The sequence below is a fragment of the Passer montanus genome, unplaced genomic scaffold, assembly GCF_014805655.1.
Source record: "Passer montanus isolate IOZ18808 unplaced genomic scaffold, ASM1480565v1 scaffold4, whole genome shotgun sequence".
NCBI lineage: Eukaryota > Metazoa > Chordata > Aves > Passeriformes > Passeridae > Passer > Passer montanus.
Window position 1 is genome coordinate 9460447 of NW_024368818.1, and position 18059 is coordinate 9478505.

Below are 18059 nucleotides of genomic sequence, written 5' to 3' on the forward strand. Positions count from 1 at the left end.
CTTAAGCAGTTTGCTGATCTTGAATTGCCCCTTCATCCTGTTTTTGACTTCTTCTGTCCTCTGTTGCTGTGACACTGAAACAGTCTGTTGCAACATGGTTGAAAAATAACCAGTAAATATCTTGTTTGTTTTGCTTTTAGCCAGGTCAGTTTTGTGAAGTAGGTACATAATAAACTGGCAAGGCTGCCAAGAAACAGACAAAACTGTTAAATTGTTTCAGTCTTAGCTCGAAGCAAAAGCACTTAATCTGGGAGATACATCCAAGAAAGCTTCTCAAAACAACACTAACTGAAGCCTCTGCAGACATTTGAAAAGTATAATTAAGGCAACCTAGGTGTTCTGCAAATATTAACATGACATCCTGACAGAGAATACTTATATAAAACACCTTTGTATGTAACACAGCTATGAGCCCATGCAGATTACACAGATTGCTCAAGGGAGAATATTTTGCTTCCTTGCGAAAAGGTGGGGACTTTGGCTGGTGTTTGTTTGGTTTAAATAAAGGCATATTTGTTTCTACACACCCTTTGGTACATAAAGTGCTTGTGTTGTTTTCTGTTTTTAATCACACTTCTCAGGACATTACATAAGAACAACAAATACTGTGGTTTCATTCCGGAGGTCAGACTAACGAAAAAAAATTAAAAATTAAATTTGTAAGAATAAAGCACCTTTTTTCATACTTCCAGAAGAATTGCAGATAAATTCAGAATCCATTAAAAAAATGTAGAAAGTGGTAGCATGTCAGGTAGCATCATGTTCTGACATGATTATAACCTAGCAATGGGTACAGCACATATCCTCTTCTATGACCAGCTCCATTCCCTCCCTCTGTAGTAAGAAAATAAATGCATAAAACTTAAAGTCTATAAGGTTGGCTGATCCAGAACTCACGTTCCCTTAAAATAGTCTTTTGAAAGTGCAAAATCTTTCTTTCTTTTTCTCTGTCAAGAGTCATCTGTAAAGACACTTAGTGATTGTGGTGGAAGCAAAATAATCTGCAAACTAAAATTGCAACTACCACATTTCTGTGAAGACTAAAACATCATTAAAACAAACTCCTTCCAGCCATGCTACTCACAGAATGCTTCTCAAAACTTTGGGAAGAGCTATTACGCAATTCAATACTACATGCAGTTAATGCCTCCATGGAGTGAACATATGAATTGAGAACAAATTAGATTTATAAAATGACAAGTAGCAAGAGGCTTTCCAACTAACCTTTCATTTTATATTTTAATGAAGACAGCATTTCATATCTCTCTCCATGATACTCTTCAAAACTGGAAATAGCAAGAACATTCACAAAATCTCATTTTGTGAATGTTCTCACTGAAAAATGCTGCAAGGTAACGACTACATAAGGGGGAATGTCTTTAAACATTTAAACCTACCCTACAAAAAGGGTAGGTTTAGGTTAAATACAAGGAAGAAATTCTTTAATTTCAGAGTGGTGAGACATTGGCACATGTTGCCCAGAGAAATTGTGGATGTCCTGCCCCCAGAAGTGTTGAAAGCTGGATGGGGCTTTGAGCAACCTGGTCTAGTGGGTGGCCTCCTCCCTGCCACAGCAGGGGGAGTTGGAGTATGGTCTTTAAGATCCCTTCCAACCCATTAGCCATTCTCTAATTGTATATCCATATGGAGGCAAATACTCACAACTTGAATATAGAAAGCAGGAGAAACTAATTGCAACAACCAATTACACTAATCTCCTGCAACACACTTTGTTTCTTAAAAATATTTTCTAAAAAATATTTTCTTAATTTGCATTCTCTGCAGAAGACTAAAAAGCAAATAGTATATAGACACTGAATTACCAAAGACTTCTTACTAAGGCTTGGATCACTGTTTATGTAAGATGGCAAAGGAATGTATGTGAATCTTATAAATCCCTTTATCTCTGTTCCCCTTTCCTTTCCTCTTGAACAATTATCCTATTCCCACTCTCCTGTCTTACTCACAGCCTCTTAGCCGCGTGAAGACAGACAAGTGATCCCTCTTTGATGCCAACTATCCAGTCAAAACAACAGCATAGATCAACATGGGAGATCTACATTTTCACACCTCTTACAAAGTTGCTGACTACAAGAAAAATAACTTTGTCACAAATCAACTCTATGACAACTATCCTGGAAAACAGCAAAGACAGTCTCTAAAAACAGTAAAATTGCTTTCCTCCTCAACGGGTAGGTTTTAAGGCAATTAAATTATCTAGGCCCAGGATGAGGAGCACAGGGTACAAAAGGCTCTGCATACGATATGGTTCTGCACTCTGGACATTCATATCAACAGGAAATATCTCACATTTTCAAAAGAAAAACGTAGAGAGAAAGCTGCTAAGAAATACAGATCAAAACATAAACAGTAGGTTCTCTGTTGACTTCATGATCATAAAACTCTGAACATATTCTGAATTAATAGTACTGCTCTGTCACAACACAGTGATTGCGAAAGTACCTTCTGCACAGTTAAAGAAAATATGGACCTGTATTTTCAGTTCCAGAGGATGGCAGTCACAGTGATGTGAGAGGGACAAGTTGTAACTTAATTCTGTTGAGACCAGTTTGATCTTTTAAAAATTATCATACTCAAATGTCCCAGGATGACTATTTTTTCTTCATTTCCAAAAAAAAAAAAAAAAAAAAAAAAAAAAAAAAAAAAAAAAAAAAAAAGGAAAAAATATTTTAAATCACAAATATTATTGGTGAAATTAGAAATTGAATTTAACAAATCAGGAACATACCAAGTGTACAATTATGGAAGCTGATGCAGTGTTATCTGGAAAAGCCAGCTAATGCTCTGTACTAATAGCACTCATAATTTTATCTCCAAATTGTCTGGCCTAGTATGTGTTCTTTATCTGAGAAAAGTTCAGAAATATGTACAGATGTTATATGTTAAATTACCTTAATGATAACAGAACATGAACTGTTTACTTTTATTACTCTGTTTTTTGTGGTTTTATTAACTGAGCACAAATGCTAAGAAACATCCACTGAACACATGTATTTTCACACTTAAGTGGTGCAGAAAAAGACAACAAACAGGATTCCTTCTAGCCCAAGACAGGGCAAGGGGGAAAACTGCATTGAGAGTTCCCTCTCGACAAGAACCCACCAAACAATCATTAAGACAGCATGGACTATTGCTCTCTAGGAAGTCTGCATGACAGAAATACACCTATCACTTCCTGATCTCATATATGAGCTATATGGTCAGAGATAACATCTGCAGGGAAATGAAGGTACAGTTCTAGTATGTTTTTGATACCAATTATATAAAAGTAATTACTGTCTTCTGGATAGTAATTCTGGCCCTGAAGGTCTTAATTTTCCTTGTGTGCACTGCAGTGATGGGAAGGAAGTAATAGAAAGTTAGTGCGAGAGGAATTATTTTTCCAGCTGGATCACTTCTCCAATTATGTTCACCACACAGTCACATAAACATTTGTACCAGCACAACAGGGAAGACCTTTTCTCAAAAGGTCTACAGTCTACAGATATGCAATTAATATGAAGAGTTAACACAAGGCTGACTTAGATTTAAGGCAAAGCTGGTTCTGCAAACTGCTAATTAGATAAAATTCTGTGTAGCACATTTCTTCCAGTCATTCTGGAGTTAAAACACAGTAAAAAAACCATGCAATGCTGCAGAGCACACTCTTGCTTCTGCAATAGTCTTCAAGTGATTTTGCAAGGTTTTTTCTTGTTTATCCTTACGAATTAAGACTGACAATTGTATCAGCAAGGAAAAAAAAAGAAAGGAAGAAAAATCTGATGTCAAGGGCTGAAGTCTTAACCTGTTGCTGAGGACTAGTTCAAGTGTGCTTAAAGATGTCATTTCAATTAATGGACCACAGGCCTCCAAATAACATTGATCTAATTTGTTTGAATTAAAGCTAATCAAAGAGGCCTCCTTGCAGTTTCTTCTCATTCTCAGCTTCTGGGTCTTAAGCCTTCCTTGTTGCCTTCCTCTGTTTCTTTTGTAGTCTATGTAATACTTTCTGGCCAGAAATGCATATAGCAAGTATTCAAAATGGGGGCTCCCAAAAAGGTTTGTGAAAGCATCCTATTTGCTTCCAGTAATTTTCCCAATGATTTCTAAAACTTAGCTTGTCAGAAGACAGTAAGCTGACAGTTAAAAAAAAACCAAAACAAAATAAAAAGCCCAAAACTGTTGAAACCAGTATTTTCCTATCTCGCAGAACTTCCCTTACCAAAGGCATGGATTTTTTTGTAATTAATATCAAATATGTTCTCTGCTATATCTGGGATGAAATAGGAGGAAGAAAAGGTGAAAAAATAAATAGATAAATGTAGGTTAAAATTATTTTTAGAAGAAAATTTAAAAATTCATTACTCATTTACTGGTCCTTCCTCAATAGAAACCTCAAAAAGGTATTCCTAAATTAGTAATCTGATGCAGAAATTCAGAAAGACTTTCCAAAGAGGTTACCTAAGAAAACAGTCCATGCTACCTTAATGACTCAATAGGATGTACAGCCATCTTAAGTATAAGAAAAAATCTAAACTCGCTAAACCCAAGTGCTTTTAATTAATTTTAAACAGCAAACATGGTGGGGGGAGAGGGAGTAGAGTAAAAACAAAAATAAAGAAACAAAAAAACAGTCGTAACTTCAAAGAAGTCCTTTTATTTGTGGCATTTTCTTTCACTTACAGTAATAAGCTCTCAGTCTTCTTCCCTGCAGACTCCTACCAAGGAGATTAATTTAAATGCCAATCTTGCATGAGAGGTGAAAAACACTGAAATCAGTTACCAATTATATCAAAACACCATTAAACATTATTTTTTTTCAATTTGAGAGACACCATGCAAAACAAAATGCCAGGTGTTTGTTCTGCAGTCTCAGGGTGCTAGTACATGCAATGTTATTTTTCCCCTGTATAAACTGGGAAATAAGCTGCCCCTGTGGATAGGAGACTGCTTACTCTTCTGATGGAATCTGTAATGCACTTTGCATTATAGGGAAAAGGTTAATTCTGCTCAACAACATGCTGTGCCCTCCAATATCTGATTTTATGTACCATTCCATGGATAGCTGGTTTTAACAGCTCATTTATTTTTCTTCAAGTGCAGCTTTTGAAACTGAGTATTTTGATGCTTTCCCTGGAAGCAGATAGCATCAGACCCCTTGTGTGAGGGCAAATACAGAACTACAATGAGAACATCCAGTTAATACAAAAAAAGTCCACAAAAATGAGATACTGTCTGAAGCATGAAGATTATTAGATACAAAAAAGTGGACTTTATAAAGAAAAATATTCATTCAGCATAGTACAAAACTATTCACTTCAGAATTTTTATATTATCCCCTGGAGTATTTAATATTGGACAGGAATCTCACTGATTCATGATGCCAGAGAGAAAAAGCTCTGGGGCCATTCATCACCTGCCAACAGCCAAAAAAAACCCAACTTGGATAAATAGCAAGGAATTTAAGAATTAAGAACCTATTTCAGTCTTGGATTTAGTAAACTCTCAGAAATAATCAGGGATTTCCAGCAAGATAACACTGACACTTAAGAGAACTCATTCAATGCTTCAAACTCATAGAGGATCTCTAGGACCAGTAGCATGAACCAGTTCATCTATACTGATGCCAACACAGAATAATCCTACAAGAGGAAAAGGAAGCAGAATTTTATTTTACTCCCAGATAATTTTTGTTATTAATTTTAATAACAATATAAAATTAATAGGAAGCATAAATAAAATATGAATCTGTAAAATAGAAAATATCACTTATTTAGCAGAAAGAATGCAAATCCAGTGAAAGAGGAAGGAAATTATTTTAAGTAAGTTCCCTTGATAAAGATTCAAACATTCACATGGGATTAAATTATAGCATCTCTATTGTTCCCTAATAAACAGCAGGAAATAGAGGTCATTATTCTACATCCCTGATGGCTTGCTGCTGAAGTCATTGGAAATGCAGTGGGGATGAATCTGACTTTTTTATCCTATTTTACAGTACATGTGAAGCCCAAGAGTAGTGCTGTTTGGTTGAAGTTTTTTTAATGCACCATTTACGAACAGCATCACTAAACTGACACCACCACAAAATGACAGACCTCATCAAAACCTAAGGGTGTGCATCATAAAAGAAGGCATCTTATGAGTTACTTTTTCCTTTATTTCCTTTTTAAGGGGAAATTTGTGGTGCATGGCCTTTGTTTTTTCTGACCACTCATCAATTTTCTAGTATCAGAAAATAAAAGACAAGGATAAAAGAAACTGACTTGCAATAATCACCATATTATTACTGCTGCCAGTAGTAATGGCCACAAAGCCTTACAAAACAAAATATTTCAGTTTCATTTAATTTTATACTTCGGTGTTTTTCCCAATAATACTGTTCATAATGTCCTGCTTCATTAGCTTCTTCTGAATAGAAGAAAAATAGTTCCTTCTGGTTCTTTATGCAGGAAGGAGAGAAGACTTGCTAAACACCTCAAACTATTTCCTTGACCACTGGAAACACTTCATTTATACATTCAGTGGACAAGCACTCCAACATTGTGTTCACCAAGACAAAAATATAATTTGACTTATGAAGAATTTAATAGGCATCAGATTAGAAATAAATTGGTCACACGAATATATACTTTTTAATACTTTTCATATTAAAATCTGATTAATACACTTAGATGCATGCTCACAATTTAATAAAATAAAGTTCAAGGCAGGGAAACAAGGCCATTAGCTGGTATGCAAAATTAATATCTGTCATTCCTTATTCTCATACACCCTGCATTCACTGATACAATAGTGCATTTTACTATCACATGCTACAAGAATTAAAATAAAGTTGAAAGTAGTAGGATGAAGTGTATCCAAAAATAGCCACAACATTGCATAGATGTTTTTTTCCAAGCCTTTTACAAAATGTCAGAAAGAACAAGCTTTTTAAAAATAACTTTTGCATGTTTTCTGTCTTTATGCAGAAGGAAATTAAGTTCTTAAAGACCTGCATGCCGTGTCTCAAGCTTCCCATCACCTGAGAACTTTGTTTAATATCATCACTAAGCTGCAAATTGGCTGGCTTTAAGTGCTTCCAGCAGAGAAATCTTAGTGTATCCATAATGTTCCAAACTTTCTCAGAAGCAAGCAAAAGTGCTCTGAAGATTCCACAGTTAAATTACCAGTTTGTCAAGCAAAAACCTTAATTAGGAATCTATTTGGCACACTGATCCTCACAGGAACCTCTGGATTCTATGATGACATGTAGAAAACTGCAGTAAGAAACGGTGGAATAAAAAATCCACATTTTTGACAGAGGTGATACTTTTACTCCAGTAGTAATTAAACAAAGTCCACCAACAGGCAGCTCAAACATTTTAAACCTAGAGAAATCCTAAGTTTGATAAATTTTCTTATGCAAATGTAACTACCATGAAAACTGTGCATTCAATGCGCGTTCAATGAACTCAATGTTCTCATCCTGGACAGAGAATGGGAACTGAATGAGGTTATTCCAAACTGAGCGAAAAGCTGGTTACAAAAGATTTCCTGTCAAGAGCAGCTTCTCCATACATGAAGACCCCATGGGAAGCCACACTGAAGCAGCCTGTCCCTGGAGGACTCACTGCTGTGGAAAGAACCCACCCTGGAGCAGGTCATGAAGAACTGCAGCCCATGGAAAAGACTCATGCTGGAGAAGTTTGTGGAGACTGTCCCCCAAGGGAAGGACCAATACTGGGACAAAAGAAGAGTGTGAGGAGTCCTCCCCATGGGGAGGAAGGAGGTGCAGCCCTCATCCCCTGCCCTTCTCTGCCACTGGCAGAGAGGAGGTAGAGAACCGGGATTAAAGTAAAGCCTCAAAAGAAGGGAGGGGCAGAAGAAGTTTCTTTAAGATTTGGGGTTTGCTTCTTATTACCCTACTCTGATTTGCCATTAAATTAAACAGATTTCCCCAAGTCAAGTCTGTTTTGCTCATGACAGTGATTGCCAAGTGATCTCTCCCCGCCTTTATCTCAGCCCATGAGCCTTCCCTTGTATTTTCTCTCCCTGCCCAGATGAGGAGGGCAGTGACACAGCAGCTTTGGTGGGCACTGCTAATCCAACCAGGGTCAACCTACCACACTCAGCTATACAATCCATGCATTCCCACAGAATTCATATTACACATAGAACAAAACATATTATTCCATCTGACTGGTCTTTTTTCACTTAATAATATTTTTTTTTTCCTTCTTTTATGCTAAAGGAGTTCCTACATCTTTTACAAAAACACTATATGTGTGTTGTCAAAATTATAGATCACATTATAAAGCAAAGAGAGGCCATAAATTTCTAAAACTGAAAATGGTAGTGACTCCTCTGAGACGAAAAAAAAGAGGGGAAAGAAAAGAGGGAAAATAATAGGAATTTTTTTTACATATTATGAAAGACTAACGAATTTGAAAAATAAAACCCTCATCTATTCATGTTTTTTTTTTTCCCTAATAGTTAGCTCATAACAATCTTTAACTTAAACTGGATAGCTACTAATTTTGAAACATTGTTTAACTAAGGAACTAGTAAGTGTTCTGCCAAACAACTTTTAAGGCGGCAAGTATAGAACAGTCACCTCACTCTTCCAGCTACCCAGGAAAAAATGTTTTGCATGAAGTAAAAAATAATTATAATTTTATACATTTAAGTGATATTAACTATGCAACTGCACTAAATAAATGTTATGACTATGCCATTTTAAAATATTTATATAAACAGAAATAGTGAGAGAGCAATTCTATGGCTATTTACTTCTAGGTTACGACAAATTTATATAAACTTTTTTCTGAATTTGTAAATTTCTTCCAATCTGAGTCATAAAAGCCCTACCTCAATGTTCTAAGTACCCATAAGAGAATGGAAAACCAGCACAGACATAATCTTTGGATGGATTAGAGCAAGTTAAACTTTCACAATATTTAAAAATCCCCCTACTGATGTTAATTCTTAGCTCACTTCTTTATTCATGACTGACTCCCACAGAAGGACAAAAATAGCTTCACTGCTCACCTGGATTTTTTTTTTTAATAGTTCCATAAAAATATACTGAAAACTTCTTTAACAAAGCTATATTTGAATAGAAATATAAAAATCAAAGCAAACAGCAGATTCAAATGGCATAAGGACACCATATCAATGGATTACTCTAGCCAGATTGATCCATAATGTATTCTATAGGAGTTTCTCTCGGGCGATGAATTTGCTTTCTTTTCTTATTACTTCTCAAATTCTTGGATTACTAGCATACATTCACTGGACTACTCTCAAGAGTATTTCATTAAATACAAATACAGAGCTACACCTCCAGTATAAGCTTCTTGCAGGAAGGGAAAGATACACCAGGATTCAAAGCTTGTTTTGGGTCAGGGAGCTGGAAGGTAGAAAACTGAGAGAAAACAATTTTTAAATCAATACAAACATCTTTGGTTGAACAGTTTAATAAAAATTGCTGTAGTTTGTTCTAGTACATTTCTGCCTTTGTGTAAGAATTCCAAAGAATTCTTATGTTGTACTTAACCTCCACTACACAAATAAAATTTTTAAAAAATCACTTCAGGGAGAATAGAAAAAAATGTACTATTTTACTCAAGAAGAGATCCAATCCAAGATTACTGCCAGCAAACTTACCAGTCGTCTTCTCTCTTCTTCAACAGCAATCAGGAGCCGAGCAAACTCCTTCAATGACTGGGCTGAAAGGAAACAAAGAAAAAGAAAGTTCTGCTTAAAATGACTAGGTGAGTCCATTACCTGGATTGAAGCTACAATGATAAAATATTTCTCTTATACTGCAATGTAATCAGTAGCCTTAAATGAGATAGACTGAAGCAGGGAGCAGGTCAAGAGCAAAGAAAGAGAATCTGAGTCTTAAGAGTCATATGTATTTTAAAAATAATTTTTAAATGGAACATGGCAAACTGAATTTCCTGAAACATGGAAAGGTCAGTCTCAAAACAGAAGAATTCTGCTTTCAGCCACAAAATTCAGGAGCAGAAAGAAAATAATTGAGTTTCTCCCACTAAGGCAGGAGAACAAGTATATGAAAGAACTATGAAAAACATTTGGGTAAATATTTGAAACTCAACATTTTAGAAGAAATGCCAAGTGCTTAGATTTAACTGCTCTTTGGCTTTATGTTTTACAAGGACAAGGTCTCAGGTGACCCAAACAGATGATTGATTTTTAAGCTTTGAATTCTGTTACAACTGTGACAGAGTCTTTGCTCAAAATTGTTTTCAAATAGAAGTCAAAGGGCTGAAGCACAGTCAATGGAAACATAATACAAGAATTAACCCCTAAAAGAGGGCAAGAAAGAGGAAAACATTCTGAAAACTCTTAAGACTTCATTCTCATGTAAGCAAGTGGTACAAATCTGTCTTGAAAAATATTTCTTTCCATTTGTATTACTTTCTCAAGGGCATAGGGGTTACTCAGATTCAGCATCACAGTCCCATAGGTGACAATCCCCAAAAACAATCACGTGACAAGAGCTAAGTATCTGTTTTTACTTTCTCCTGATGCAACTAGTAGTAATTGCTACCAATGACAGGATGAACTACATTTTGTGGTTTAAAGCTCTGAACTCAGAATAGAGATTGCTAAATAATACAGTTTCTCACAATAAACTTGAGGCAACCTCAATCATTTTGAAAGAGATAAAAAACAAACATGGAAACAAAGCTCAGATTTTCTCAAAAGAACAGGGCTGAAAAATCTTCACAGTTAACCAACATATAGTGCTGACCGTCGGCTAATGGAACTCCACCTCCTAGTTATTTTTTCATCATCTTAAATGTTTTTTGTGTTAGTCTCCAATAATATAGCTTTATCCCTTCTCACCACCTCTAAAAGATTTAAGGAAATAAGCACATTTCCTAGAAAGTACTGGAACAGATCCTTTAAGTGGGAACTAGTATCTGGCTTGCCTTAACTGTCTTGTCTGCATTCATGAACTGCTACTTAGTTTTTGGACCATTCCCCAATAATTTCTATCCTTTATACCATCTGGACCTTGCAGAGGGTCTCCTTCCTCTCTGTTAACTTTTACAGTTGAAGAACACTTTGCTGTTTGTTCCAATTTCTTCTGCAAGAAATTACGCAGCTACATTCTTTGCAGCTATGATGCTATACTTGCATATCTTGACCTCTAAGCTGTTGTTGGCAGACAAATTCTTTTTTTCCAATTATGAGTTCTTGGTTTAGTCAAAATACACCTGGCAAGTTAAATGTCCATCTACTTGGGGCTTGAATCTTTTCCTTTAATATTTTTCCCTGAGAAAACAAGTGTCAGAAGATTTTGCCAGTTATGTTGATATCAAGATTTTCAGTTTGATATCAACTGAATTAACCCAATCTCTTAGTCAGCTCATAATATCCCATGGGAAAAAAAAAAAACTAAACCAAAAAACAACAGTTAACAAAAGAGGATGATAAACTGGTTAGCTATACCTGACTAGGAATCTGTAGGGCGCAACACTCAAGAATATCTTAAGTACGCAAAATGAAATGCTAAAATCTAAATAAACAATTAGCCAGACAGACATGGCTAAACTATAAGGATGTGGAGAGGTGGGGGGGAGGAAGAAGGGAAGTGTAAAAGAAACATGAAACAAAAACTAGTACGAGAAACTTTTGATTCATCTTTCAAATTTCAAGGCAGAACCAGACAGTTTTTTAGTTTCAAAGTTGAAACATTTGCTTAGGATTTAAATAAATTCAGGTCAGCCACAGGAAAAAAAGCATATGTACTCTAAGTACATATGAAAACCAATATTTTCCTCAATATTTAATATTAATACAAAGATTCTAGTCTGTCATCTGCACAGTGCCTCAGCTAAAGACTGAGAAATTGTCTCGATCTTTTCCTCCCCATTGGCTCACCTTTGGGGGAATTACAAAGGTCAGTTTCACTACGAACACAGAACCTACACTCTTCAGCAGCTCTAAGACAAACCATCCCCCTGATCTTATGAGACTTTGATTGTAGAGTCACGTTTGCATCAAAACTGACTATACCTCTGATGCTCGCTGCCCAACATCCACATGCATCCCTACATCCATGGGATGTCCTTCTCCAGCTCAGGAGGTGCACAGGGAGAACTTGTGCATTGTGTTATTCAGAGCATAGTGAAGGATGCACACCCATGTCTGCAACATGGACATCTCTGGTGACCCCAGCAGTTATTCTTTTCTTGTAATGCCAGCACATACATCGAGAAAGGCTTTAGCCATGCCAGCTCTCCTACAATGGCCCTGGATACTGCAGTACTGATCTTTCATGTTACTGTCCCATCTTCCCATACAACCCCCACTCAGTGTGGCCTCATTAAAAGCCAGGGTCTGTCCCTAGAGAACTTTGGCTGTGCAGGAAGCTGCAGTGGGAGGGGGAAGGGAAGGAAAGAGAGTCCTCGCTCCTCTTTTCCCAGTGTATCCTTTTCCCTCTTTCTTCCCCCCTTCTCCCACGGAGCCCTGTGGTTGCAGAGAAGCAGCAGTTGTGCCTCACCTCAGTTTGGGACTGGGCAGACAGAGGGATGCTGAGGGCAGAGCTCACCAAGGGGGCTGAGGCCTCCCAGGCAATTCACCCACAGGGCACTGGGCACCTTGGAGATCTGGGCAGGGGGGGGCAGCCTTCCCTTCCACAACTACTATCCTCATCAGGATCTCAGCACAAAGCCTGGGCACAGGCACACACATCTAACTCTGGATTCACAGCTCTCAACAGGAAACAAACAGATATTTCAACAATAATTTCAACTGCTGTTGTGCAGTTGAAAACCAGAAGATATAGAAATCAGATACGTCTATGTCAGATGCAGCCCACTGTCAGGACATTCAGGACACATCAGCCTCACAATCTTTTCTTAGTAATGCTACATTTTTTAAAATCTACTTATTTAAAATCAGAATAGACAGAGAGGAATTAAAGTGAACTTTGTAAATACAAGAGGGGGTGGGAGGAAGACGAGTCAAGTATTTTGCAAGAGGAAATGTCATGGGAATGTGCTGATAAGAAATAAATTCTGAAAACACACCAATAATATGAAGTACAATATGTAGCCTAACATTAAATATAAAGACATTTTTAACTATTTTAATAAAGAATTATTGTTATTGGTGGGGGCCATTTAAAGGAAAATGAAGTGCTGACTCAATATTTTATTCTAAGTTATTAGGCGGTATTAACTTGAAAATCCCAACAGTTTTACAGTCTGCTTTTTATTTAAGGGCTACTCAAAAGGACTTGTAAGATACATTTGGTATCATGATGGAAATGATGCCTGTGAAAAGCAATGCCCAATAAGCAAAAACAATTGAATGTGTACCCAGATATACACTTGTGGTCTCATTCATCACAATCACAACAGGTTGCCAGCTGCTCTCTCTGGAGTGTTCCCAACTCAACAACAATGAGCTGCAAAATTTCCCTTGTACAACAGAAAGGGCTCCATTATTTTATTTACAAAAAAAAAAAAAGCTACTCTCTTTACTTTTAATTGAAAAGTCTTTTAATTAATTTGCTTCATAAAGAAACAAACTACCAACAGTTTAAGCATTAATGGTGTAGATCAACAATGTGTTTTTTTCACTCATATCCTTATCATTTCAAACACATGGTACAGCTCCACAAAGAACTACATTCACATAATTAAAAAGGAACTGAAGTTTGATGTATAATCTGGCTTACTACATTGAAATCAACACAGCTGTTCATAAGAAAAAAAAAGTGCACATAATAAATCTTATTAAATTTTTGCTATATACTTGTGTAGAGAATGTATTACCTTAAAATAGCATGTCTGTAGAAATTACTGAAGCTACTCTATCAACCTTAGCTTAATAATTAAGAGTGCAGTGTTACACTGTACCACTAAATGTCACACGCAATAGATACATCATCTACATTTAATGACAAAAGGCTGACAAAGTGTATGCCACATATAATAGCTTTGCATGACCAATACTGAACTGAAAAAGATAAAACCAAGTTTGGAAGGTAATGTTCAACCCAAAACAGAAATTAAAAGTTACTGTGGAAGACAATATAACAGAATGTTCATTTTTGTGGACTGTTGCTTTAATTTCCATTTATACATTCAGTCTTAAATTATGCGTAGACAATTTTTAATTACTCTAAAGTAAACAAAACAAGATTTTTTTGCCTTGTGAACAGATACCACAACCATCTTCAGATATGTGAATGTCAGCATGGAAAAAAATAATATGTACAGATATATGTCGCATGTTCTTATGACACCTTGCAAATGAAAGGTATGAAAGGCAAAAATGAGCAAGATTGTGAGAGATTTTCTTATGTTTTCCTGATCTGACTGAGGAACTGCCAGGACTGTGCTGTACATTGCTCCCAGTACTCTTTGGCAGGAAGGTCAGTCAAGTACATCCTCCAGAACTGGTCATAACTAGCACAAACTTGCTATGGCTGGCCTGAATTTATGCTTGAGCACGAACTGAAGCTAGAGGGAAGTTTTTCCTGTAAATAATACATCACTGAAACAGAATTCAAGATAATTGGCCCATAAGGAAATTTTCTATGGACTAGCACTTGTTTAATAGACTTCCATGAGAAAGCAGAATAAATGTAAGATCCATGAAGGCTGGGAGAAGAGGCTTTTTTTTCCATATCTAAAATTACAGTAAACATATTACTAAACAGTTGCTAATTAACATTTGTATTTCCAGAGATTTTAATGATTAGTATTAGTTGGAGCCACAACAAGCAGTTTTTTAACAAATTACAACAGTAAATAAAATTTCCATCCTTCTTTCTATGGCTTTAAGGCATATTGAAAAAGTATGTGAGGTGGTGGTGGTGATGGGCAGGTACAGTAGGTAGGACAAGAGAAGCCACAGAACGCTTCCTTTTAGACAGAAAAATTTCAGAGTAACACTGACAGGCCACCACAGGTATGAAGAGACAATCATCTGCTTTGTCAGTAATTTCTACTTAACAAGAGTTGTGGATGTCGTTAAAGCCACAGAGGATCCATAATGTCTATCAGTAGGTAACTAAACTGGATGTCTCAAAATATCACCACTATGGCAAGTTTTCACATTACAAAATGGAATGCAGAGAAGGACTGTCTCAAAAAAAAGACTCCCAAAGACTGTCATTATCTTGGTCTTTCAATATGTTGGCTATAAACTTAAAATGAACTATTTTATAAAACAGAGGTTTCCTTTACCACTGTCATGACCTGGACTGATTTATTAATGATCCTTTTTCCCCCTGTTTTTCCTACTGAATTAAACCTATAAAACATAAAAAGTGTACAATTACCTAGAGCTTTAAAGGGAATTACAGTTGAGCCCAATGGGAACAAGGTGAAGGATCAACACCTTAGTTTACAAACAGAAGTAATGAATAATTTATGCAAAATGTGAAAAACGTGAAATGTCCTTGAACTTTAGGCAGGGTATTGGTGTCAGAGTATTTTATAATTAATGTTGACTGAGCTGGAGCACCTTTGTAACATAATTTAAAAAACAGTAGTGCAGGATGACTGCAACATTTTCCTACAGAAAACAGCTGTTGGTTTTATTTTTAAAACACATTTTCAGAAAAGCTATATTTGGACAAGAAGACATATGTCTGATATGTCTGATTCCCAATTATTGCTCAGGTTTTCTGTTTTCTTTACCTACTGTTATTTCTGCCACTATTTCTACCCTAGGCCATCTTCCCTCACGTTCCAAATGGCAACGTTTTTTGAGAACCTTGAGCTTGGAAGACTGAGCTCTGTACTGTAAATAATATTTACTGTGAAAGCAGAAAAGACCACAAAATAGGAGAGGAGTACAGAATTTTAAATCAATGTTTATCTTAGCTATTTTGTCCCCATCTGAGTATCATTCCCAAGACAATAGAGGAGATGCGGCAACTGCTTTCTTTTGCTAAAGTTTAAGAAAAACCACTAAAATATTTATGTGAATTCCAGTTTGCAAACTTGCAGCACGTCAGATATGCTTTAAGCTACGTATTGGTGTCAGGACATTAATTATGTTAGAAGATTCCATTGTGAAAAAAGACGTTAGGATACCAAGATAATGGTTCATTTCTTCAGGGGTTTCAATATCATTTTAAAATTGGGAAATTATTATTGTATGTACTGCCTTATCCTCTCCGTTTGGTTCCTCTTACCTTCCTAATCCAGGTATCAGCTTTTATGGATCTGTAATAAGGACCTTATGCATTCCTGTTGTCTGTGTTTACATTTACCACAGCCTCCACAGTAAAAGAACAGTAAAAAAAGTTATTTGAACCTTCCTATAATACAATGAAATGCACTTCTAGTAGTAAAACACATAGCATTAAACAAAAATTCAAGTGTAAAGGTTAAAAGATTACATCAACATACCACAGTATGGAAATACACTCTCAAAGTGACAATGATTTCTGCCAGAAGACAGTGGTTTAAATTTACAATCCAAATAACTACAAATTTCCTTGAAGACTTCCATCATGGCAAGGCACACTAAGGTACAGACAACCCTGTCTGGTCTGTACTGTTCTTGTGATAGAATCGAGACATTCTTAAAGCAGGCAATGTGAAGCTATTTCAGACTCAATAAGTGAACATTCGTACTTTTTTCTCCATAATTAGCCTGCAAGGACTTAATCCAATGCTTTTTTTAATCAAATACTACTGTGATCTTTCAGATTTTGAAGCATTTCCCAGGGAGTACAAGTTTCAGTGGCAACTTTATTTCCTGTAGAAATTCCATCCTTGAACTGTGAGGAAAGGTATTTTGCCAACTTTTTTTAATTATTGAAAATAAGTGTGCTACCTCATATGAGGAAATCCAAATTTGTCAAAAATTAATTATAGATCAGGAACAAAAAGTATGATAACAGCAAAGAGACAGAAATGAAAAATGCCTGTTTTAAAGCTTCTGCAAAGAAATTACATAAATGAGTAAACAAGAAAAATTACAAAATTAAGCCTTTTATGACCAAACTTATGCTTCAAGGTCTATGCATTGTTATCCAAATATGATCACATGCTCCACTACATGCAGGCAAGCAGAGAATTTCTTCAGGGCACAGCTACTCAAATACATGTAACTAAAAGTAAAGAAAACCCAAGGGTTCTCTCTATTTCATTTGAGTCAAGGCATTGCAAACTCAAGAGTAAATTCAGTGGTAATTTTTTCTCCATATCATAATTAGGAGCATTTTGGCTCTTCACAGTATTAGAACAGAGAGATGGTAGTAAGTGCTGCAAATTCCCCATGAAAACAAAACCAACAGTGAAACTATCGGATATTCAGCAACAGCCCCCCCTTTGACCTCCCCTGGTTTATAGCATTTGATCCCTGTATGTTTCTAGGCAGTGTTCCCCACCAAGTTTCAAAGCTCTCAATTGCAGGCCATATACCAGGCACAAGCATTTGGGTTTTGTCACACTGTAAATGTGACACAAACCAGCAGAAGAGGCCAGCGATCCCACAGCAAGAATGGAACCTCCTGCCTGAGCATCACACACGTGTGATGCCTCATACTGCATGCCACTATGAGAACCATAAAAGGCACCAAATCAAGATCTGAGCTTAACTGAAGCCCAAAGTTCTGCAAGATGTGTTTGGCAGGACAGTATAACATGTACATACCATATGAGGCAATTTAAACTCAAGAGTATTTTCACTGTGCAAAACTTAATGAGCAAATCTAGCAAGGTATTTTCTGAAGTTTTTTTTCTAAACACATGTAAAGCATAAAGTGCAGGGCTGCTATTAGAAGTAAAAATCCTTTCCCCTTTACAGAAACAAACCTCCGTCAGGGTAACCATCTAAATCCAATTGCAAACAGTGTCATATCTGAGAATTCTTTGCTATAAAAAGTAGCTATCACGTCACAAATATTTAAACATACAAATACAAGCCTTGTACAAAAGTTAAAACAATTCTTTGAGCCAATACATTTTCACTTTCCACTCCACTACTTATCAACAGAGGCCTACGCAGAAGGCTACATGTTCATATACAAACTAAGAAGATTTGCAAGAAAGTCAGGTTATCTAGAATTC

General features: G+C 36.3%; 1 protein-coding gene across 1 annotated transcript in view; it reads right to left on the minus strand.

The window, feature by feature from the left end:
• The window catches only part of ARHGAP42 (Rho GTPase activating protein 42), a 142312-nt gene that overhangs the window by 83789 nt on the left and 40464 nt on the right, over window positions 1-18059 (minus strand). The window contains exon 3 of the mRNA XM_039718509.1: window positions 9649-9710. Within this exon, the coding sequence (XP_039574443.1) occupies window positions 9649-9710 (62 nt within the window). The remainder of the gene's footprint in view (window positions 1-9648; window positions 9711-18059) is intronic.